Source organism: Tetrahymena thermophila, assembly GCF_000189635.1.
Source record: "Tetrahymena thermophila SB210 genomic scaffold scf_8254517, whole genome shotgun sequence".
NCBI classification, from domain to species: Eukaryota; Ciliophora; class Oligohymenophorea; order Hymenostomatida; family Tetrahymenidae; genus Tetrahymena; species Tetrahymena thermophila.
The window spans coordinates 22,153-44,754 of NW_002476292.1; the positions used below are offsets into that span (position 1 = coordinate 22,153).

At 22.5% G+C, this 22,602-nt stretch overlaps 7 protein-coding genes across 7 annotated transcripts; 6 read left to right on the top strand and 1 right to left on the bottom strand. All coding sequences in view use genetic code 6, as the record gives it.

Moving 5' to 3' along the window:
* Nucleotides 1-237: 237 nt before the first annotated feature.
* On the top strand, nucleotides 238-959 carry TTHERM_001326837 (cation channel family protein; the record flags this gene model as incomplete). Its single annotated transcript, XM_012799085.1, has 3 exons — nucleotides 238-257; nucleotides 316-846; nucleotides 902-959. The coding sequence occupies 3 exons, from the start codon at nucleotides 238-240 to the stop codon at nucleotides 957-959; spliced, it is 609 nt and encodes a 202-aa protein (XP_012654539.1).
* Nucleotides 960-1,447: 488 nt separating this feature from the next.
* On the top strand, nucleotides 1,448-4,289 carry TTHERM_001326843 (cation channel family protein; the record flags this gene model as incomplete). Its single annotated transcript, XM_012799086.1, has 4 exons — nucleotides 1,448-1,540; nucleotides 1,622-2,150; nucleotides 2,230-2,501; nucleotides 2,556-4,289. Exons 2-4 carry the CDS (start codon nucleotides 1,649-1,651, stop codon nucleotides 4,287-4,289), a joined length of 2,508 nt encoding a protein of 835 aa, XP_012654540.1. The 5' UTR covers nucleotides 1,448-1,540; nucleotides 1,622-1,648.
* Nucleotides 4,290-5,949: 1,660 nt separating this feature from the next.
* Nucleotides 5,950-9,887, bottom strand: TTHERM_01326860 (cancer susceptibility protein, putative; the record flags this gene model as incomplete). Its single annotated transcript, XM_001029750.2, has 15 exons — nucleotides 5,950-6,165; nucleotides 6,231-6,299; nucleotides 6,358-6,486; nucleotides 6,834-6,905; nucleotides 6,958-7,266; nucleotides 7,326-7,504; nucleotides 7,644-7,988; nucleotides 8,054-8,090; nucleotides 8,178-8,324; nucleotides 8,381-8,538; nucleotides 8,588-8,734; nucleotides 8,793-8,855; nucleotides 8,932-9,064; nucleotides 9,115-9,768; nucleotides 9,825-9,887. 15 exons carry the CDS (start codon nucleotides 9,885-9,887, stop codon nucleotides 5,950-5,952), a joined length of 2,721 nt encoding a protein of 906 aa, XP_001029750.2.
* Nucleotides 9,888-10,996: 1,109 nt separating this feature from the next.
* Nucleotides 10,997-15,593, top strand: TTHERM_01326870 (cation channel family protein, putative; the record flags this gene model as incomplete). Its single annotated transcript, XM_001029751.2, has 6 exons — nucleotides 10,997-11,013; nucleotides 11,070-12,315; nucleotides 12,374-12,905; nucleotides 12,970-13,241; nucleotides 13,299-13,442; nucleotides 13,761-15,593. The coding sequence occupies 6 exons, from the start codon at nucleotides 10,997-10,999 to the stop codon at nucleotides 15,591-15,593; spliced, it is 4,044 nt and encodes a 1,347-aa protein (XP_001029751.2).
* A 537-nt stretch (nucleotides 15,594-16,130) lies between these two features.
* TTHERM_001326879 (hypothetical protein) lies at nucleotides 16,131-16,970 on the top strand (the record flags this gene model as incomplete). Its single annotated transcript, XM_012799087.1, has 1 exon — nucleotides 16,131-16,970. The coding sequence occupies one exon, from the start codon at nucleotides 16,131-16,133 to the stop codon at nucleotides 16,968-16,970; it is 840 nt and encodes a 279-aa protein (XP_012654541.1).
* Nucleotides 16,971-17,766: 796 nt separating this feature from the next.
* On the top strand, nucleotides 17,767-20,206 carry TTHERM_01326880 (Vps53-like, amine-terminal protein; the record flags this gene model as incomplete). Its single annotated transcript, XM_001029752.2, has 4 exons — nucleotides 17,767-18,309; nucleotides 18,448-18,873; nucleotides 18,929-19,318; nucleotides 19,379-20,206. 4 exons carry the CDS (start codon nucleotides 17,767-17,769, stop codon nucleotides 20,204-20,206), a joined length of 2,187 nt encoding a protein of 728 aa, XP_001029752.2.
* A 686-nt stretch (nucleotides 20,207-20,892) lies between these two features.
* Nucleotides 20,893-21,358, top strand: TTHERM_001326880 (snare region anchored in the vesicle membrane carboxy-terminal protein; the record flags this gene model as incomplete). Its single annotated transcript, XM_012799088.1, has 2 exons — nucleotides 20,893-21,093; nucleotides 21,197-21,358. The coding sequence occupies 2 exons, from the start codon at nucleotides 20,893-20,895 to the stop codon at nucleotides 21,356-21,358; spliced, it is 363 nt and encodes a 120-aa protein (XP_012654542.1).
* Nucleotides 21,359-22,602: the final 1,244 nt, after the last annotated feature.

Here is a 22,602-nt window from a genome sequence, read left to right on the forward strand (position 1 = left end):
AGCTATTAATTTAATCATATATTTAATAATTAATATATTTCCTTTAATTGATTAACAATCTTTTTATAAAATTTTATTTATTCATTTAATTATTGAGATAGATCAAAATTTAACTATTTCTTACTAGATAATATAAATTGTTTGTTAATAACTTAAAAAAATTAAAAAAATTCAGAATAACAATCTTTTTTAGCTTTATAAATTTTTTAATTAATATAACAAGTAGAATTTTGATCAATGTAGAAGTCTTAAGCTTAGTAAATAAATTCGAGTCATTTTATAATGTAAATGAAAATTTGAAATAATTTTAAACAGGTAAAAATACTAGATTCACTAAGATGGTGTCCTTAATAGAAGGAGACTCTTTCAAGAAGATTCGTTTAAAATATAAGACATAAACCATGTATCTAGCGGTCAAATAGAAGAAGAAGAATGCATATTTAAAAGCAAAACAAACATTGCGAATTTAAATTATTATTAAAACCTGAATTATGAACATAAAGAAAATGAATCAAGTAAAACAATAGATCAAACTCTAAGTCATTTTTAATAAAACAGAATTCTTGATAACTTATCAATTAAGACAAAGAATTCAATTGAAAATTTAAATGAAGAATCCATGTAATAATAAATACAAAGTCAAATTCAATTTAATGAAAGAAGATAATCGAAGTAGTTAACTATTTAAATCGATAAAAAAGATTCATACTTGACTGTTCAACAAATGAAATAAGTTAAAAAATCAAAATTAATGTAGATAATTAATAGCGATATTGATCATTAGGAAGAATAGCAAAAAGAAATTAATGGAGAGGAAGATAATAAAGATAATTAAAAGGAAGAGCAGTAAGATTAAGAAATAAAAATAATAACATTCTTTTATATATATAAATTTATAAAGTCTTTCCTTTTAAAATATGTATACTGCAATTAGTCTCTTTTACAGGCATTTTAAATGAAAATAATAAACGATAAGTCTAGCATCACTGATGAATATAAACATAGCAAGCCAGATAGAATTGTCATCCCATCAAAATAGAATAATATTTTTGATTTAATAAAAAATTTAAGGTTAAAAAGAGATGAAAACAATAGGCAATATTAGTTGATTCTTAAAAAATAAAATTTAATTTTAAATATTATTTTAAAAAAAATGAATTTTTTCATACATTCTATAGAAATAATTAGCCCTAATGTTATTCATTTACTTGTGTGGGATATTATAGCATTGCTTGCTTATTTATTTTTGATTATTGTTTATCCTTTTATTTTAAGCTTTGAAATCACCTAAGAATAATTGATCATTGTTGATTACATCCAGATCTTTTATTTGAGTATGATTATATTTGATAGCTTTCTAGGATTTCACATTGGTATTTATGAATTCGGAGAAATCGTTAAAAATAGGAAGAAGGTTTATGAAAAATATTATTAGGATAGGTTATTTTTTGACTTGATTAGCATTTCTTCTCTTCTGATAGGGGTGTTTAGTCAAAAATATATTTGCTGCTTATTCTCAATTATTTTTAGATATTCTTCAGTAATTTTTTAATCAATTAATAATATTTAAAAAATAATTCAATTAAATTTTTTTGACCATAAATTAAATTAAAAAAAATAGATTGCTGATAAAGTTTCAAGGATTAATATGAATTTATAGTTATAATCTAAGCTATAAGCATATTATGACCTCCTCAAATTGGTCTTTTATATCATCATACTAATCCATATTTTTGGTTGTGGATTTTATTTTGTAGGAGTTTATTCTAGTGAATCTTTCGATGAAAGAAATTGGATCAAAACCTAAAACTTAGTTTAAAGCTCTAAAATAGAGCAGTATATCAATTCGATTTATTTTATAACTATAACGATGGTTACAATAGGCTACGGAGATATATATCCAATTAATTAATATGAAAAATTATATACTATTATTGTAGCTTTTATAACATGCGGTTTTTTTGCCTTTTCACTAAATTTAATTGGAGAAATTGCTTAGAATATCTAAAAAAAATCAATGTAGTTGTAATAGAAATAGTAGATAATCTAGTCATATTTAAACAGTAGGTAAATAGAAAATGTTTCTCAAATGAGAGTTCTCAAGTACCTAGAGTTCTTGAATGGATCTTAAGAAGAAACTAATATAGAAGGTAAAAAATTAATTTTACATTAAAAATATTATTCAAGTTGAATACCAATCATTATTTAAATTGTATTTCTTAATAACAGGATAAAGGATTTTATAAACATGCTCTAAAAGTATAAGGGAGGACATTTTGAGAGAATATTATGGTAAAATTTTGAGTAAATGCTAAATTATTAAAGACAACTTTAGCTAAGAACTGATTAACAGATTGAGCTTGAAAATGAAAGAAAAGTCATTTGCACCAGGAGAAACAATAATAGAAAAAGGGAGCTATTTATAAGAGCTGTACTTTATAAAGTCTGGAAAAATTGAATATTTTTTCAAAACATAAAATGAAAACAAATATATTTCAGATGTAATTATTTAAAATATAAACTTTATTATTTATTTAATTTTTTTCTTTTAACAGAATGAGAACTAGATTGTTGACTTTAAAATTTTTATATCGCAATCTGAATCAGATATACAAGTAAGAAGTTAGGGCATTACTACTGTAATATATATTGAATATAATCAATTTATAGAGACATTTGAACATTTAAAGAATGACAAAGAAAAGCTATGCCAAATTAAAGACTAATTTATTTATGGGTAATCTTACTAGTATCCTTGTTAAAGTTGTGGTTAATATAAGCATACCATTTTTAATTGCCCTTAAGTGACGTTCCGAATAAATAAAAGCTAACTATTAAAAAGATATAATCACAGTCAATTTTAATAGAGAGACGAATATTTTGATAGATTTAAGTATTCTTCAAAAAATAAAAAATTTAAAACATTTTAACAAAATTATTAAGTCAAAATGGATTTGAAACTGATAAGATGTGATTTAGTCAATTATTTCTATAACTTAAAATAAGATTCTATTGCTTCATAGTAGCTTATATTGAAGATATAAAATGATAAAGAATTCTATTAAACACTACCTAAAATCTATCAATATTGGTTTAATTAAAAAGATGAGAATGAAAACGATAATAAAGACAATTTTTAAGACAAATAAATTTTCAACTCTTAATTAGGACTTTTTTACGAGTAAAATAATAATCAATATACCTCTAGTAGCTTATCTTCTTGTTCATCTGACTACTCAGACACTTTAAAACAATTAACTTAAGTGAGTAAAACTAACCAAGAAAGATGCCCGTCTATTTCTAAGCAAGAGTCTATTTAAACTAGTGTTATATTTGGAAATGAAAACTAAAAAAGCATACCTCATAGTAAAGCAGATTTAGAAGCAGAACCATAAAGTTGCCATTAGGTTCCTTCAGATAATAAGATTGCTATACCAAATTTAAATAGACATCATAATAATTGTAGTATGATTGAGGATTCTTTATCTCCTTCCTCATAGAAACAAATTCCAATCGACTCACAAAATGAGTAGAATGGAGTTGATTAATTAAAGCAGTAAATTTCTAACAAAGTAAAATTTAACATTTAAAGAAGAGAAACGCGTAACAAGACGAAAAAAGTGACTACTTTAATCGTAAATACACAACCAGATTAAAGGTAATAATCTAGGACTAGTTTAAATTCTAAAAACTATAAAGAACCTAATTCTCCTGTAGATGAGCACCACAAAGATAGTATAATGAATACGAATGCTATAAGTGGACATAATACATCTAATATCCAAGTAATCTAATAAAAAGGAATGCACAGGGTGAGTTTAGTCTAATATTAATTATAAGAATAAATAAATATGTTATAAGATTTACTCAGAAGTTAGAAAAGAAATAGTAGCAGAGGTTTTACTTAAAATAATAGCACTTTATCCAAATTAAAGAGCATTAAATACTAACAGGACATAAAAGGATTATACATAAATCCCAATTCACATTAAAACATTAATTTTAATAATAAACATCATAGCAGGCTCAAGAATTTGAGTTTCCAAGATAATGCTACATTTTTTGAATAAGATTATATCTTTGGTAAATGTGGTAAAGAATTTGAAATTGTCAAAGAATTAGAATTTTATTTCCCAAAGTTTAACTTTACTTAAGTTATAAAATCATATAAAAAGTTCTTGTCATTTCAAAAAAGATAAAAAAATTAGTAAGAAGATTATGGTTTGCTTAAAAGTGTTAAAAAAAATATGAGTATGAAACCAAAAACTTAGTTTTTTAAAGCAGTATGATATAATTATTTTAATTATATTTATCTTTCTCTATCTATAAAAATATCTTTTAATCTTTCCATATTATTATTTAGTTATTTATCACTTTAATAATTTTTAAAAAAAAATTTTTTAAATTCAAATATAATTTAAAAAAAAACACAAAACATATTTTATTAAAAAAAAAATAATAAATATTTATAAAAATAGTCTTTAATTTTTATCAAATAATTCCTACAAAACAGAAAAGATGTTTGGTTTTTGACAATATAAAAGAATAAATTTTTCCTTATAATAATTAAAAACAAAATAATAAGTAAATTAAAATAATAAATTTTACATAAAATGCTAATGGTTGCTAATGGTGGATTGATAGTCCAAAATAAGAAGAATTTTATTTTAATAGAACAATTAAACATTTTTATGCAATATATACTTTAAAATTTTTGATATTTTGACGGAAAAACGCCAATAGGATTATATTTTTAAATATTTACACAAAATTTGTTATAACAAAGAACTAAGTACATTTTATATTTCTTATTCATTACTTACTTAAAATTATTTTATTGAAAATTATTCTCTCTGGAAAGTGAATTTTTTTCTAGATTTAATTTAATTTTAATATATATATATATATATAGCATTTCATGAATAAGCTCTCAACTAGATCAATATAATAAATAAATATTCATTTAATCCTTTTTTTATTATTTTAAAAATAAAATTAAAAATTTTAAATTCTATTATTAATTTTTTATAATAGTTTTATTAATTATTATATTATATTTTAATTTGTTTTTATTTAAGTTGAAGTCAAATAAAAATAAAAAAATTTACTTAATTAATTTTCTGAAGCTTTTAAAAATCTCAAATTCAGATTGAAATTTGAAATTTTGATGAGATTTTATAAAATTTTTTTTATTTCATTTCAAGATATTTTCATTTAATTTATAAAACGAACTTAATACTTCTTTTTTCTTAAGAATATTTAAGAAAATATTATTTGATTAAATAATAAATATTTTCTTTTAAAATAATAATACATATTTTAAGTAAAAAATCATAAAAATATATTTAATAATAAAAATTAAAATAAAATTATTTATTTAATAAATCGAAATAGCAAATCGAGGAATTAAATTCTTAATTTTCTACATCCACAAGAATTTAATACCTGTAAGTGCTGTACTGAAGATTATCAAATAATGAAAAAAATTTCATTTATAAATAGCTTTTCATTAAAAAAAAAATATTTATACTTTTCCAAATCTTCTAAAATTTTTTATTTTTCAATAAGATGGTAAGTAAATCTAAAATATTTTATTTACTAAAAATCAATAAAATGTTTTATAAAAATTGATTTATATAATTTAATAAAAATTTTAATTAATAATGATATATTTTTTAATAGTTATTTATCTGATTTTTAAAAATGTATATTAGTACTTTCTGAGGATAGATCTTAAAATACAAATCTTTATTAATGAAGAGTAATATGATGTATATAAACCATTTAAAAATATATGAAATAAATATACTCGATTTTATGTAATTTATTTATAAATTATTATTAAATTTTCGTTTTCTTGAAAATAGCATATATCTTAAATAATGAAAAACGAAACAAAATAATAATTTATTATTTATTTATTTTACTATCTTCATGTTGTGTAATAATTCATTATGTATAACCTAAAACTTAAGTAAGATGCAAAAATTCTCTTACTGTATTCCAAAATTCAAAATTTTATGCCTCTTTCATTCTCTCAGAAATTTCATCTGCATCAGGTCCAAGCTATTTTACAGCTAAATAGAAGTTAGACCTTGTTTCTGTATTTCTTAAATATTTATAGCTTTGGTCTTTTTCCTTGTCTTTTCCTTTATAAAAGCCGACCTTTAGTATATACAATTTATGTTCTTAATTTTTTTAAATATTTCATTAATAAAATTAATATTTACTTTGTTAGAATACCACGTTGTTAGAATCCAATCTTTTTCAGTATTTTCTATGAATGATTCTTCATAATCCTATTTAAAAATCAATTTTTATTAATTTTTTTTCTAACTTTAATATTTTATTTATTACAGGATTTAATCGAACAAATGTTAATAGCTAATTGACACCTATGCTTTTATTTTATTTTGTTGATTTGAAATAAAAACCACTTACTGCTTTTGATATATCATTTAAACAATTATCTAAACAGTCCTTATCCTTTTTAAATTAATTTTTTAAGTTAAAATATGCAAATGAGATTTTTTAGAAAAATAATCAAATCTAATAATTACAAAAGTATCATTTAAATAAAAGATTTAATCAAATCGATGTATTAGATTAAAATATATTCAAATCTAATAAAATATTGAATAATTCATCTATTCATTAATGATTTTCAAATACTAGATAGCATCTGACCATAATAAAATTTTATTTTATTTTTATTTTATTCAATTTAATTTTTTGGGTTAAATAATTTTAAATTTCAAATTATCTCATTTTTAAATGAGATAAAATGTTAAAAATATTTAAAAGAAAGTTTTTAAGAGAGGAAAAAAGCTTACTTTTATAAGTAGATCAGAAATTATAGCATCGTTACTTTATGGCATTAAATTAACTCCACATTTTCTAAGTTCCTTTATATTAATCATTTAATAAAAAATATTTAAATATTAATTAACTAATTACCTATAAAAAGTGAGATGGTGATAATTTAACTCCTTTCATTTTCTCTAACAAAAAGTGTTAATTAACATCAATTAATTCTATTTGATTTTTGCTCAATAAAAATTTAAATGCAAATCTTTTAGTGACTAAATCTATTCTAGCTTTATCAGGAGAAATAGAGCGAATATGCCACTACCTATAAGGGTAATCTTCACATCTACTTTAGACAAGAGAAAAAGGAACAAATTTATTAGAACTAAAACTTATCTGCCTTAATTCTTCATTGAATTTAATATCTTAAACTTAATCTGTCTGCCAGCCTAGATTTTCCTTAATGCAAGATATTATTATTTACTAATACTTATTTTTAAAATTTTTATTTTTTTTACATCCCAAAGCCCAATCTATAGAGTCTCTGCAAGTATGATATATTTTGGTACTTGAAAAGATATTTTTACGGGTACAAAATTCTTAAAAATGGATGGATCCCTAGAGTCAATAGTTTTGTCAGGATAAAATAATTATACAATATCATCTTTGTTTTCTTTCTGAAATTTTAGAATGTATTCTATCAAATTTTAAAATAATTAATGAATATTGTTTATTTATGATTTTTTATGCATTTCTTTCTCTTTTAATATAAATTATTTTTACACATTTTAAAATTATTTTGTATTTCATTTTATCTTTTAATTTAAATAAATTACTTTTGTAAATCTTTGGTAGTATTGGCAGCTCAAAGAGCTAGAATTGAAAAACTCCACCTAAGCTTAAAAGATGGGAATATTAAGCTTAACAATAATCAATATCTATCCAAAATCCTGTCATTAAAACCTTACTTTGAATATAAGGTCTTGGCACTTCAATAGATACCTTTGTGTTAATATATTCTACAGGTTTGATTCTCAGTCCTCCTTTTCCGACAGGGTTTATCCAAAACATGTATTTAATTTTCGGTAGTTCTACATATTCTTAAGTGATTTCGACTTTTTGTCTTTCTTCAAATGCCGTTGACTTAATTAAGCTCGCAAAATCAAGTCCTTGTTATATTACTAATTATTTAAATTATTATGAATGTTATTTTTACTATAAATGCTTTATTATAATAATTTTTTACTTTCTTATTTCTTTTCTTCTTATAATTAATCAGAATACTATTTCAAATAAAAATTAAAGGATTAAGTGAAAAATATTTTCTAAATAATTTCTAAAAATGAATAAATAAATAAATAAATAAATACTTGGAGTATTTTAATATGCAAGTCTTACAGCTTCATTAAAAGAATATCTTTAATGGCATTTAAAAGTTTATTGTACCAATCTATTTCTTCTTACGGTTTTTCTTCTGCATTTAGTCTAACTAGGTAGTTTTCAATGTCTTGGTAATTCTATAGAGATTTTTATTTTTTAATTAGAGAATATATTTGATTGTGGTGGTTGTTACATCCAAGGCTAATTATAGTTTTAATAAATATTATTCTATGGATTCAGATTTATCTAAAGTTAGGTTTGTTTCTATTTAAAATCTGTAAGAATCTAGCTCTAATTTATTATGAAGCCTCAACTTTCCTCTGTTGCATTATATAGTATAATCCCAACTCTCTATTATGAAAAAATACTTAATATTGATTTATATTATAATAATAAATACCTTTTTGTCTAATCTTTTTGAATAGACTTATTTGCCTTTGATGATAAAAGTTATTTAATTCTACAATTTTTTCTTCCTCTTTTTTCAGTCTATCTTTTTCAATACTTAAATACTATTCTTCTTCTTTTCGCCTTTACTTTTCTATTCCTATTTAAAAAGTGTATTCCAATTTACTACTAACTTTTGTAAACTAAAATAAATTTACTGAACCTTTCTTCCTCTTTTTATTTTTGTATTCTTTCTATGTCTTTCTTCTTTTTTTTGAGCACTTTAAATTATTTTTAAATAAAAATATTTTATTTATTTATTGATAAATAAATGTTGTTAATTAGTTTTTGTTTTACATAATTATTTTTCTAGCTCCTTTTTTTTTTTAGATAGCTTATCTTCAGGTCTTTTTTTTTTAGATCCTTCTGTAATTATTGTCTTAGATGGAACTCTTTTTTCCTCCATACTCATGCCATCAGTAGTATTCATCTTATATAATTTAAATTTATTTATTTTTTAGATAATTTGTAAATTTTTACCATTTTTTAAATTGATGGTAAAACTTTATTAGATTTGTTTTGTTTTAAAGTAGATCTTTTGAAGTTAATTATAGATTTAGTTTTATTAGCTTAAACCCCTCCATTAAATATATCATCATCAGTATCTTCTTCATATTCTTTATTCTTCTTATTTGATTTACTTTTGGATTTAGATGCTTAAATTAGTTCGTTATTTTATGCTTATTAACTTTAATTTTAAAAATTTGTAAAAGTCAAATCTGTATTGCTTTCACTCCTTTTTTTAAAAGAGTCATTAAATACTATGCTTTCATAATCTTTCTCTGATTTTATTTGAGGTGATTACAATTACTGTTCTACATTATTTTCATTATTTTTTTATATTTTTTTCTTCTCTTTACTATTTGCAATCTTTTTGTCAACTTTTATTGTTTTTACTTTTGTTACTTTTTCATCATTTTCTTCATTTTAATTATTTTTAGATTTCTATGGCTTACTTTATTTTTAATCTGCTTTGTTTTTCTTCTAAGTCTACTACTATTGCTATTCATTTTCTTTGTTAATATCAATTGCTTCCAAATTTTCATTTGTCCTCTAAGGAGATTATGATCTGGATGTCTTAATCCTAAACTGGTTTTACTATTAAGTAGTAACTTTTACATCTTTAACAACTTACTTTTATAAAAGTAATCTAAATAGTTAAAAAAATTTATGGCACTAAGTAAAATTACTAAATTAGTAGCTATTTTAGGAGACTAAACATCAAATCTATTTTCTCTGCTATTTTCGCTCATGTTTATTTAAATTTTGTTACTTAAATGCTTAAATTTGAAAATTCTACTTTTATAAATGTTTTTGATTTAAACAGATAGATTATTGAATTAACTATAAGTAGAAGCTATAATCTAAATTTCAAGAAGTTATTGTAATCTACATGAATCAGTTTAATTAATATATTCATTACAAAGCTTTTAAAAAATGTATCTAAATAAAATATAACATCCATATTCATTAGCTGAAATAAGTATATAATTGTTATTTGTAAGTGTATAAATATCAATAACTTATTGTAAAAATTTACCAGTCATTTTAAATTATTATTCATATCCATTTTAAATCTATATTAGTTGTATTAATTGTCATGATAAATGAGAATTTTTACTTAAAGGCATTGTTTTTGAGTGATCAATTTAATGATTCAATAAATAATACTTACTGAAACAAGAAAATCAAAAAACATATATTTATTTTTGATAGGTAATTGTTTTTAAATAATATACCAAAAAATTATTTATAATTAATAGTTTTTTTTTATTATTTTAAGTTTCAATAAAATAAAATATTATTTCAGTATTAAAAACAATTAATAGGTTAAAACTAAAAATATTATAAATATCAAAGATATAAAATTTCAATAGAAAATTTAAAAACTAACTTGAATTGAAACTAAAAAAAAATACAAAAGTTTATTCTTATCAATTTAAAAATGTAGTTTTATATTTCACAAATAAATATATTTATAAAGAGGAATTATAAAATTTTATAAATAGTATGATAAATAAAGATTATTATTCTTAATTTGAGAGGTTTACTAGCAATAATACATTATTTATTAAAATTTTTTAGCATATATATTATTTATTAAAAATTGATTGCATAAATTTTGCTTTAGTAAGAGTTTGTTTAAAGGCATTAAAAGGTTATTCATTAATAATAATAAAAAAAAAGGTAAGAAAGTTAGCTAAAGTTTTGTGATTTAAATAAATTAATATCAAATAAATCATTACTAAATAGAATTATAAAAACAAACGCTATCATATATTATTTTCTGTTTATTTGAAATCCCATTATTTATCTAAGAGTAACTGCATTCAGTGTCTTTGTATCTTCAAAAATTATATTAATGTCTATCTTAATCAAGTATTTTTTTTTTATTTTAATAACCTTTTCTCAAATAGTTTTTCAAAAATAAATAGTAGAAGTATTTATCAAATTAATAAAGATGGAATAGAAAATAGAAGAAAGCTTTTTGAAAGTAAGCAGATGAAAAAAAATGAAAAAGAGTAGAGTGATGAGAAAATAGTGTTTTAGGAAACTTTTTAAAATCGTGATAAAGATGAAAATTAAGAGCAAAATATGTTTGATTTTTTTACTTTAAGCTAATAAGAAAGCATCGTTAATTAACAAAAAACAGATAATCAACAAAAAGAATAATTACAAATTAATTATAATGATGCATTAGATGCCTCTAAAAATGATGATAGTCTTTAGAATATGAATTAATCTACTCACATTAATCCAATTAATTTGTAAGCTATGGTAAAACGAGATGCTTTAACACCAAGATAAAGATTTAGCAATAGAAAAATAACTAAAAAAGATATTAACTTTATAAATACAATAATCAACAGGAGCTAATTCAATACTAGCAATACTCCTAATAATCGGCTTGAAAAAAGTAGATTAAAAATTTCAAATTTAGCTAGTTATTTTTAGTTAGATGGTGATAAAAACCTTGAGCCAACTTATTTTAAATTATTATCATTCTTTTATGCTTATAAATTTTTAAAGACTTTACTTACCGGGTTCATAAATTAGAATATTTATTTTTTATCAGACTTACAAATGAAAATAATAAACGATAAGTCTTATTTTGCTCAAGGAATGAGCTTTAAAAATTAATAATAGACAAATGACACATAAAGATATTCGAATATATTTGAAAGGCTACTAAACTTGAGAACATAATAAAATACTGAATAAAATATAATATCAAAATAAAGTTTTAAGATAAAAAGATATTTTAGCTCATTTATTTAATTCTTTTCCAGACTCTTATTTAAAAGCTTTGTGATTATCAATCCAAATAATTTATTTTTAAAGCTATGGGACTTGATTTATTTACTTTTTTTTTTTGCTATATTTTTAACTTATCCTTTTTATTTATGCTTTGTGAATGGAGAAAGTGATTCTTTACCAAAATAAATTGTATATATAATATAAATAATTTAAATCATTACATCTTTATTTGATATTTTGCTAACTTCCTAAACAGGTATTTATGTTTTTGGAGAAATAGTCCTTAAAAGAGAGATAATTTATAAGCAATATGTTTCTCAACTCCTCACTTTAGATACCTTCTGCATTTTGGTATAGTTATTAGGAATTTGGACTGGCTACGGATTTCCTAATTTTTTAGCTATTTTGTTTCGGATAACTTCGGTAATAATTAATAAAAATGAAAATCTTTAAAAAATATATAAATAATTTTTAAAAAAAGGTCAAAGATAAGTTTTCTAGAATGGATTGGCACAGAAAGTTAAAATAAAAACTTTCATCATACTATGATCTTATTAAGTTGATAAGTTTCCTCCTGATAGTAATTCATATTTTTGGATGTGGATTTTATTTTGTAGGATACATATCGGTAAAAAGTGGATTAGAAGAAACAAATTGGATCATAAAAAATAACATTTAAAATTCAAATATTTTCGATTAATATATCAGATCGATTTATTTTATAACAATAACAATGGTTACAATAGGTTATGGAGATATAACTCCAGTAAATTCTATAGAAATAATTTATTCTGTGTTCATTTCATTCATTACATGTGGATTATTTGGCTATTGCATTAATTTTATAGGTTCAATTTTTACTGAACTCTCTAAAAAATCAAAGGAATTTTAAAAAAAGTTATTAGTTATTACAAAATACTTGAATAGCAGAAATATAGACTAATCTAATCAAATAAGAGTGCTAAAGTACCTAGAATATCTTGATGAGTCATAAGAAGAAAATATATTGGAAGGTAAATAAATAAATAATAAAACAGAGCTTAAAAATTAGTTACAAATTGTTTAATTATTAAAAAGGCTACAATATTTTGAACAGTTGCTCAAAAGACATAAAAGAAGATATCATGAAGTAATTCTATGGTTCAGTCATAAAAAAAAGCAGGCTATTTAAAGATACATTTAGTAAAGAATTCATAGAATCTTTAAGTTTAAAAATGCAAGAAAGATGCTTTGCTCCTGGAGAAACAATAATAGAAAGAGGTTAGAAATTAGAGAGTCTTTATTTTATCACAAGAGGGTAGACAGAATATTTTTTTGATAAAAAAGATCAAAAAAATTCAATATGCATTGTAAATTTATTATAAAGTCAGTATTTTACTAAAAATTTTCCAAATAAATAAAAATAGTTTGGAAATCAGGTTATAGACTTAAGAATTTTTATGGCTTAGTAGAAATCTGATATTTCAATAAGAAGCAAGGGCATAACAGTAGTATCATACTTCGATCACTAAACTTTTCTAAATACAATTTGCCAGTATTAGGAAGATTATGTATTATTTTCGATCTATTTTTTTCACTATTTTAATAATTAAATAAAATATTATTAAATAAAATATAAATTTAAAAAATATTTAATTTAACTTATTAAATACTTATGATGTTTTTTAAATCTAATTTATTTCCAAAAGAAAATGCTCCATTTAAATTATTTAAGATAATATCATTGTTTTAGTTAAATTTAATTAATTTGCTATGGAGTTTTTAACTTTAATTAAATGGAGTTAATTTTTAATTTATTTTTTCAACAATCTAGCTTTTTTATCATTTTATTTAATTTTTAAAAATAAAATTGTAATTTTAAATTATAGGAGAAGTATATTTAATTGAGAGATTAGTTTTAGAATGACCAAAGATTTTAGTATCCTTGTAGAAGTTGTGGATAATATAAGCATAATATATTTGATTGCCCCTAGATTACATTGTAAGTTGATAAAAGTGCTTTTTTGAAAAGATTTACAATTAATTATGATTAAGAAAGAAATTTTGAAAAAAGCAAAAGAAGAACAAATAAATTTTAAAGTCTAAGCTAAATACATTTAGTTAAAAAGAAACTCAAACTTGCTAGATATAATGTTATTTCAAACTTAATTGATGGATATGACTCTTTAAAAAATACCTCAACTTTCTTTGAAAACAATGATGATAAAGAATTTTTTATGCTTCTCCCTAAAATAAATTGTTTAAAGCTAATTGAAAGCTACAAAAAAACTGATGAATATTAAATAGATTTAACTCGTTAGAAGCTTTAAACAGAAACATTAATAAATGTTAAAAACATATAATTTGCAGATGATATACTTTAGTATACTGACTCTATGAGTAGTAATAGTAGTAGTGAAAGCTCAGATGATGACTCTTCAAGCTAGCAAAGTATTGATGAAAATGATCAAAAATTATGTTCTAAAAGTTAAACTAGCCGCTAAAGTTGTGGAAATAAAAATGAATTAAATTCTTGCTCAAAAGTTACTGAAGAAAATAATAGCATAGCAAATTTAGAAGATGAAAACAAAATAAATACTAAAAATTAGGCTGATGATGATATTCTGAATTAAACTAGTAGATATTTTCAAAAAGAAAAACATAATTCATTTGCTTCATTAATTAGCCAAGATTTCACTAGAGGACATGAAAATTAAAAAAATAACACTTGTTCAAATTATGCAAATAATAAAAATTTAGTTTAATTTTTTAATGAAGAAAATTCTATTTTAGAAAAAAGCAGTACTTCTGATTTTATAACATTTAAATAAAGAGGAGGACATAAACACAACTCATTAATATAAAATTAGCATTCTCTGAACTAATCAAAATATAAAAATAATCAATTGTCATCAACAAATATTACCCTTGATGGAGAAGAAATCAATAAATGTATATCCTAATAAAAATCATAATACGTCGGACTGAAATAATATATGTAAGGTAATATCGAAAGCTTTAGTAATAACAATAATAACACCTAAAATATTAATTAAAATTATGCTAATGTCACAAATAGTAATAATCCTAATAATACTGAAATTATCAATATGTAAAAAAATTTTATTGATCAAATGAAATATATTTTAAGTTAGTTAGAATAAAACAAAACAAATTTGAAATCAATTGATAAATAAGACATAAAAGAAAGATATCATAAATAATCAACTTTAAACACAAAAAGTGAAAGACGAAAAAGTAAAATGCTTGCTTTTAATCTGAATAATTAAATTGGTAGTTAAGTTTTTAAAAAAAAGAGTACCTAAGACATTTTTGACAAATAATAAACAACTCATTTTTAAAATCCCATAAAAGATTTTATAGACTATTAAACTAATTTTATTCATTACTAGAAATCAGATTATCAGTAAACTAACAGTTTAGCTTAATAGAACACAGATTGTTTGTTTGGTAAGTGTGGGTTTTATTTTGATGCAGTTAAAGAATACTAGCATTATTATCCAAAATTTAACTACACTTGTGTTATTAAAGCATATAAAAGATAAAAGCAGTTTTAAATTAAGAACATCAAATAATCTCCCATTAAATAAAATACCATAAAATAAAATGAACATCAAGTAATTATTAAATAATAAAAGTCTAGTTAAATAGATTTAACGAATAATCAAAGTTAAATTAAGCTCTGTGGAAGTTTTTCTTGAGTAATAATAAAAGACTAAATAAAACCTTAAAAGAGGAAGTTTAAACTTAAAAAAAATCTTCAAAATAAAGATAGATTTGTTTTATGAATTTCCTCAAATTAAAAGTAACAAAGTATTTGTAATTAATTGTATTTATGTTAACTTGTTAATAAAAAAATAAATAATTTTAGAAAACCTAACAATATTAGTAAGTTGTTTGTTTGTCTGTAAAAAAATTAATTGTATTCTTTTTTTATATCTTTAAATCAGAAATATTCAGAGTTTTTAATGGTTAACATTTATTATTTTATTTTTTAAAGAGTTTAAAAATATCTATTTTTAAAATTGGAAGAGAACATATGTAAAGTAAGTAAATTGAATTAAAGCTTGACTAAAATATTTAGAGTCTTATATGAAAACTTATGATATTAATTAATTCATAAAAATTTATTAGAAATTTATTTAAGTAGAACATAAATAGTATTATAATTAAACATTTTTATTTCTTAAATTAAATTTAAGAATTTTAAGACACAAGTACATTAAAAAATTTTATTAATGATTATTGAGGAATTAAATAATAGAGATGATTCTGAGATTTCTAACGCTTAAAGTATTGAATACACTTTCAGTGAGAAACTAAAGTTTACAGATATACTCACGAGATCATTGTCTCTTTAAAAGCGATTATCTGAGCTAGATTAACCACATAAGTTTACAATTTAACCTATAACTGGAAATGAATACGGGATGATTCTAATTGAATAGCCTATAATTCCAACTATATAAGAGCAGAGATTAATGGTAAATGTATGTATGTTATAGAGTTTAAGTGCTCTTAGAGGCTGTATGAGAATAGGGATCGTTTCAAGAATAAAAACTCAAGAAAGCAAATTTGTCCTGAAAAAATTTAATAATCATGGGTGCTTTATGTTTTCTTAAGATGGGATAATCCTACATGATCAAGATTAAAAATAGAATTTAAAAAAGATAACTGATTTCTCTTTGATTCAAGGAGATATCTTACATCTTGTTTATGAAAGCCCATCTAAGACTTTTTCAATAGAAAACCATAGTGCTAATACAATCCATACTTTACATAATGTTGATTTAGATAATAAAGAGAATATAGATATTATAAATAATATGGATTAATCCAGTAATGAAGAAATAGATTAAATTAAATAGAATAATTATGATAAAAACTATTCTTTTATTTCATCTGTTTCGGATCAACAAAAATTTTAATAAAAAAAAAATCATGCAACTTAAAAAAACTAAGTCATAGGAAATAGATATTAAATTACTGAAGAAGAGGAAGAGCTGGATGAACAAATCGAAACTTATCATTTTGCATTTATGATGGGAATAGGTCCATCTAAAATACAAATATTGTGAAAGGAATAATAATTTAATTAATTTATTTACTTGTTAATCACTCTGTTAATATAATTTTATAATAATTAAACATTTGTTTAATTTTTATTTATTATTAATGTTACTATTGAATTAAATAAAATTTAATTTTAATTAAAAAATCTTATTTTATTTAAAACATATCATAAAATTTTATCTAATTATATTAAAAATCTTCTCTTTATTTAATGAAATATTTTAATTTATTTAAACTAAATCAGTCAGATTTTTTTTTTAATTTATGAATTTTAAAATCAATATTGTTAAAAATCCCTTTAAACTAATTTAGAACTTATGTTTTAATTTAATATGAATAATTCTATCTATTAATTAATTTACCTAAATAATTTTATTGATGAAGTAAATTTTAAAATAACTTCTATTGAGTAAAAACAAAATGATTTTCAAAAAATAAATGATTAGAATAATAATAAAATGATTTATTAAAGTTATTGAATATTACACTAAAAAAATACATAAAATAAGAATATATATTTTTAAGAAAATAATTTAACAAAAGATTTGAATGAATTTGATTTGTTAGATTTTTTATATGTATTAACAAGAAAGAATGTGTTTTATAAGAAAATAATTTAAAAAAAGATTGGAATGGGTTTAATTAGTTAACTTTTTTATATATTTTTTTAAATAAGCATTTTAATTTTTTTAATCAGGATTATTTTAATATAAATAAAATCCTATTAATTAATTATTTAGTTTGATTCAGGGTAGTTAGTTAGTTAGAAGAGCAAATTAAATTAAGATATAAAGTTAGTAAATGAATTAGCAAAGAGAGCTATCAAGTTATGAATTGAGAGAAATCTTTGATAGAGATAATTTTGATCCAATTTAGTATATCAATAATAGATTTCCTGATGAAAATTCTTTATGTCATTTAGATAATGAAATTGCTATGCTCAAAGAAGAATTATAAGCAATGAATGAAGATTTAGTGCAATCAATTCATAATCATGCACTTACAAATACGTAATTGCAAAATGAAATAAAAGTAGCCCATGAAACTACAAAAGATGTAATTTAGCAAATTTAAATTATCAAAGAGAAGGCAGAGAAATCAGAAGAATTAGTGTTTGATATGTGTAAGGACATTAAATCTCTTGACACTGCTAAGAAGAATTTAACATTTTCTATTACAGCATTAAAGAAATTTATTATGATGTTAAATGCTGTTGATAAATTGCGTAATTCCTGTATCGATAAAAATTATAAGGAAGTAGCTAATCTTATCTCTGCATTCAATGAACTGTCTACCTACATATAAAAATACCAAAATATTCCATAAATTCAAGAACTTTACAAGGTAAAAAATATTTTTTAACAAAAATTTTTTTTTCTGTTTATTGAATAAAAAATCTAAGAATATCTTTCGTTTTCAAATTAGCAAGCAATTAACTAACTAATATGATTTATTTAAAAAACTTATCCAATTTAAAATTAGGAATACGATGAAATAGCTTATGAATTGAAATAGTAACTTAAAGAAGATTTTGAAGCTTTCAACAATTAAAGTACTACTTTAACAGCATAAGCCATGAATGAGGCTTGCATGGTAGTTGAAAATTTAGGATTAAATTTTTATAAGGAAGTTATTGATTTTGTTTGCAAACTTTGTTTGAATTCATACGTATCAGCTTTTTCTAAACCTGAAAATTAAACTCTAGATTAACATGAAAGAAGATTTGCTTGGCTCACAAGAAATATAATGGAATTTGATAAGAAGTGGGAAGGAGTTTTTCCTGAATATTGGACAATTTCTTGCAAATTAATACATGAATTTTGCAGCTAGACCTTTGTAGGTTGTGTTGATGCTTTACAAAAATATGCCAGGAACACTGATGTTAAAATTTTCATGTTAGCACTTTCAGTAAAATATTTAATTTTTTATCTTTATTGATAATTAATATATTTTTTATTTTTAGTCAACAGTTGCTTTTGAATAAAAGATTTCAAAAGACATGGAAAGAAAGTATAGAAAATATATTAATGAAATTAATTCATTGTAAGATGCTCAAAACTAAGAATCTAACAGCATTGCTGAGCTACTAAAGACTAAAAAGGATTTCGTTTAAACAAGACTCCCTAATTTCAAAGGAGTGATTTCCAAAGCTTTTGAATAATATTTATAACCTTATTCTGATATCAAGAAATAAGACATAACTTCATGTATTAATAAAGCCATTTATGACGATTCAATTGAAGAAAATTTGAAAGTATTTAAATCATATCTAGATTTGTAAGGCTTTATCAATTCATTTATAAAAGAAGCAGAGAGTTATGGTATGAACTAACTCATAATTGAAATGTCAAGGGTATAAATATATTTTTTTAGTTAATTTTATTCTAAATTTAAATTTGCTTGATGTATATAGGTTGTTAAGCATGGTCTTAGATTTTATGCAGAAAGATTAACTTAAAGAATGGAACAAGAATACAACAACACAATTAAATCAAGAGATCATGAATAGTTTTAAATATTTGTTGGATGCACTATAAATACATCTGAATGCTGGAAAGAAAATATAATAGGATTGGAAGATACTATTAAGAGTAAATTAGATGTAGCATACCATGATAATTTAGACATTCAAAATGAAAGTAACATCTTTTCAGACGTTATAAATAGAGGTATTGAGTTTTACCTTTAGTATATCGAATGGGGCACTGATAGCAACTTTAATAGCCTTACAAAGTTAAATTGGTAACAAATGTAAGCTATAGATAATGCTTGCGATTCGAATGATTGTATTAAGGAGATTAAGAATTTCATTTTACACCATATAAATACTATTAGAACATAATTTTCAGAAGTCTACCTCTTCTTTTATCTCAAGAAACTTGCATTACAAATTAATTAAAAGTTCCTAAACACTGTTTATAAACTGAAATCCCTTGGAGAAGGTGCTGTTCAATAATTGATGGTTGATGCAACTGAGCTAGAAACAAGTCTTATTGATTTAGCAAAGAGTGAAGAATAGTAATCAAAAACAATATAAAATTATGTGACCAATGTAAAGAAATCATTTAACAAAACAAAAAATATTCTTAAGCTTCTTAATATGGGTAATCAAGAATTTATTGATAACTTCACTAATTTCTTTGAAGATGCAACAGTCATCGATCTTGAAAAACTATTGATTGTTAAAGGTATCAAAAAGACAGAAGTACCTTAGCTATTCAAAGTTGTTGGAAATAAATGAGAAATTTGAAGCATACTTTTTAAAAAACAAATTGAAAGACATTATTTAAAATTTTTAAGCTTAGGATGTATTAATTCTTTTTAATTTAAAAGTGTTTGTTTATTTATTAGTATTTTTTACATGAATATGAATAACAAAGTATTTTGGAAATGGTAGTAAGTGGGAAATTTGAAATTTTCTTTCTCTATTTTAAATAAATTAATTTTAAAGAAGAAATTTAATTTATTTAAAATTTTGAGTTAAGAATATTTTAATCCTTTTTAGTTTAAAAGAGTTTGCTTGTTGATGTTTTTTTATATGAATGCGAATAACAAAGTATTTTAGTAAGAGTTGAGAAAATTAAAAATCAAGTCTTACTTGTAGAAATCATTAAATTGATTGATCAATGTTATCAGGAAATTTTTATTGATTGGCTGATGACAATTTTTAATATAGATAAAAGTAAAAAAGTAAATTAAATAAATGATAATAAAAATGTTTACTCATTCAATATTTGAATATAAATTAAACTGAATAAATCCTTAAACAATCGCTTTTAATTTTGTAAAGCAAATCATTAAAAAAGAAAAGAAAAAAAATTAACTTTGCATTATAATTAATTTTTGGATTAATTGAAGAGATACTTTCTTATTTATCTTTAGAAACAGTTTAGTAAGAAAATTTGTAATAAATAATAAAAAATTAAAATGTCTTCCAGTTTTGATGATGATACTGAATCAAATAACAATATCAGAGAGTAGTTTATCGGTATTGGTGATTAAAAAATGAAATAAAACAATCAATTATTAGATATGAATGCTAGAATTGAAAATGTTAATTAAATAGGATACTAAGTAAACGCAGATCTAAAACAACAGGGAGATAAACTTTAAGTTATTAATAGAAGAGTAAAACCGTTATTTTTTCCTTTAAATATTATTAATTGCATATTAGGATGATGGATTTATACTTTAGATTAACTTTAATAATTTTTATGTTTTAAATTAATAGGTAAAAGAAACTAATCATGAAGCTGATAAAGTTGACAAAATAACTAATAAAATGAGAAGAAGATAGTTCTATATGAATTGCCTTCTTTACTTTGTCGCTTTTGCTCTCTTTATATCAATTATTGTAGTTTTAGGAGTTAAATTAAGTAAAAAACTTAATTGATTATTCGCTGAGACCTTCTTTAGAAAATCTCTGTACAACATATAGTAATACGCCTTAACTTAGTAAAATGTTAATAATCAAGCAAGGAAGCATATAAAAAATCAAATAAGCAAGTGGTACGATAGATGATTTAGAAACAAATAAAAAATACTTTAATAAATTATATTCTTTTATAATAAATTAGCCTTAATTATATATAAATAAATAATAAAAATAACTAAGCAAATTATTTCTTGTTTTGATTTACATATGTTTTAGTATAAAAATCTTAATTTAGTAAGGAAATTTTAAATAAATAAAAATTAAAATGGCTTCCAATTTTAATGGTTAATACTGAATTAAATAATAAAATCAGGTAGTAATTTATAGATAATTATTAGAAAGTGAAATAAAATAATAAATTCTAGAATTGAAAATCCAAATTAAATAACAATCTTAATAAATTAAAAGTTAAAAGCAAAGGGAGATAAATTATGAGTTATTTTTAGAAACAAAATTTTTTTTATCCTTTAAATATTTATTATTTTGTTACATATAGGTAGATGGATTTATATTTTAGAGAAATTGTATTCATTTTTATTTTTGTAAATAAAAGACCAGAAATTAATAATAAACCAGGTAAAGTGAATTTATAACTAATAAAATGAGATAGTTTTATATGAAATGTCTAATTTAATTTGGTGCTTCTGTTCAATTTTTGTCAATTCTTAGTTTTAAGAGTTAGATTAGGTTGCATTCATTATTTATTGAGAGCTTCTTTAGAATATCTAAGTATAGTTAAAAGCATTCATATTTATTTTAGTCTTAGATTCAAATAAACGGGGTTGGGGTTGGGGGTTGGGGTTGGGGTTGGGGTTGGGGTTGGGGTTGGGGTTGGGGTTGGGGTTGGGGTTGGGGTTGGGGTTGGGGTTGGGGTTGGGGTTGGGGTTGGGGTTGGGGTTGGGGTTGGGGTTGGGGTTGGGGTTGGGGGTTGGGGTTGGGGTTGGGGTTGGGGTTGGGGTTGGGGGTTGGGGTTGGGGTTGGGGTTGGGGTTGGGGTTGGGGTTGGGGTTGGGGTTGGGGTTGGGGTTGGGGTTGGGGTTGGGGTTGGGGTTGGGGTTGGGGTTGGGGTTGGGGTTGGGGTTGGGGTTGGGGTTGGGGTTGGGGTTGGGGTTGGGGTTGGGGTTGGGGTTGGGGTTGGGGTTGGGGTTGGGGTTGGGGTTGGGGTTGGGGTTGGGGTTGGGGTTGGGGTTGGGGTTGGGGTTG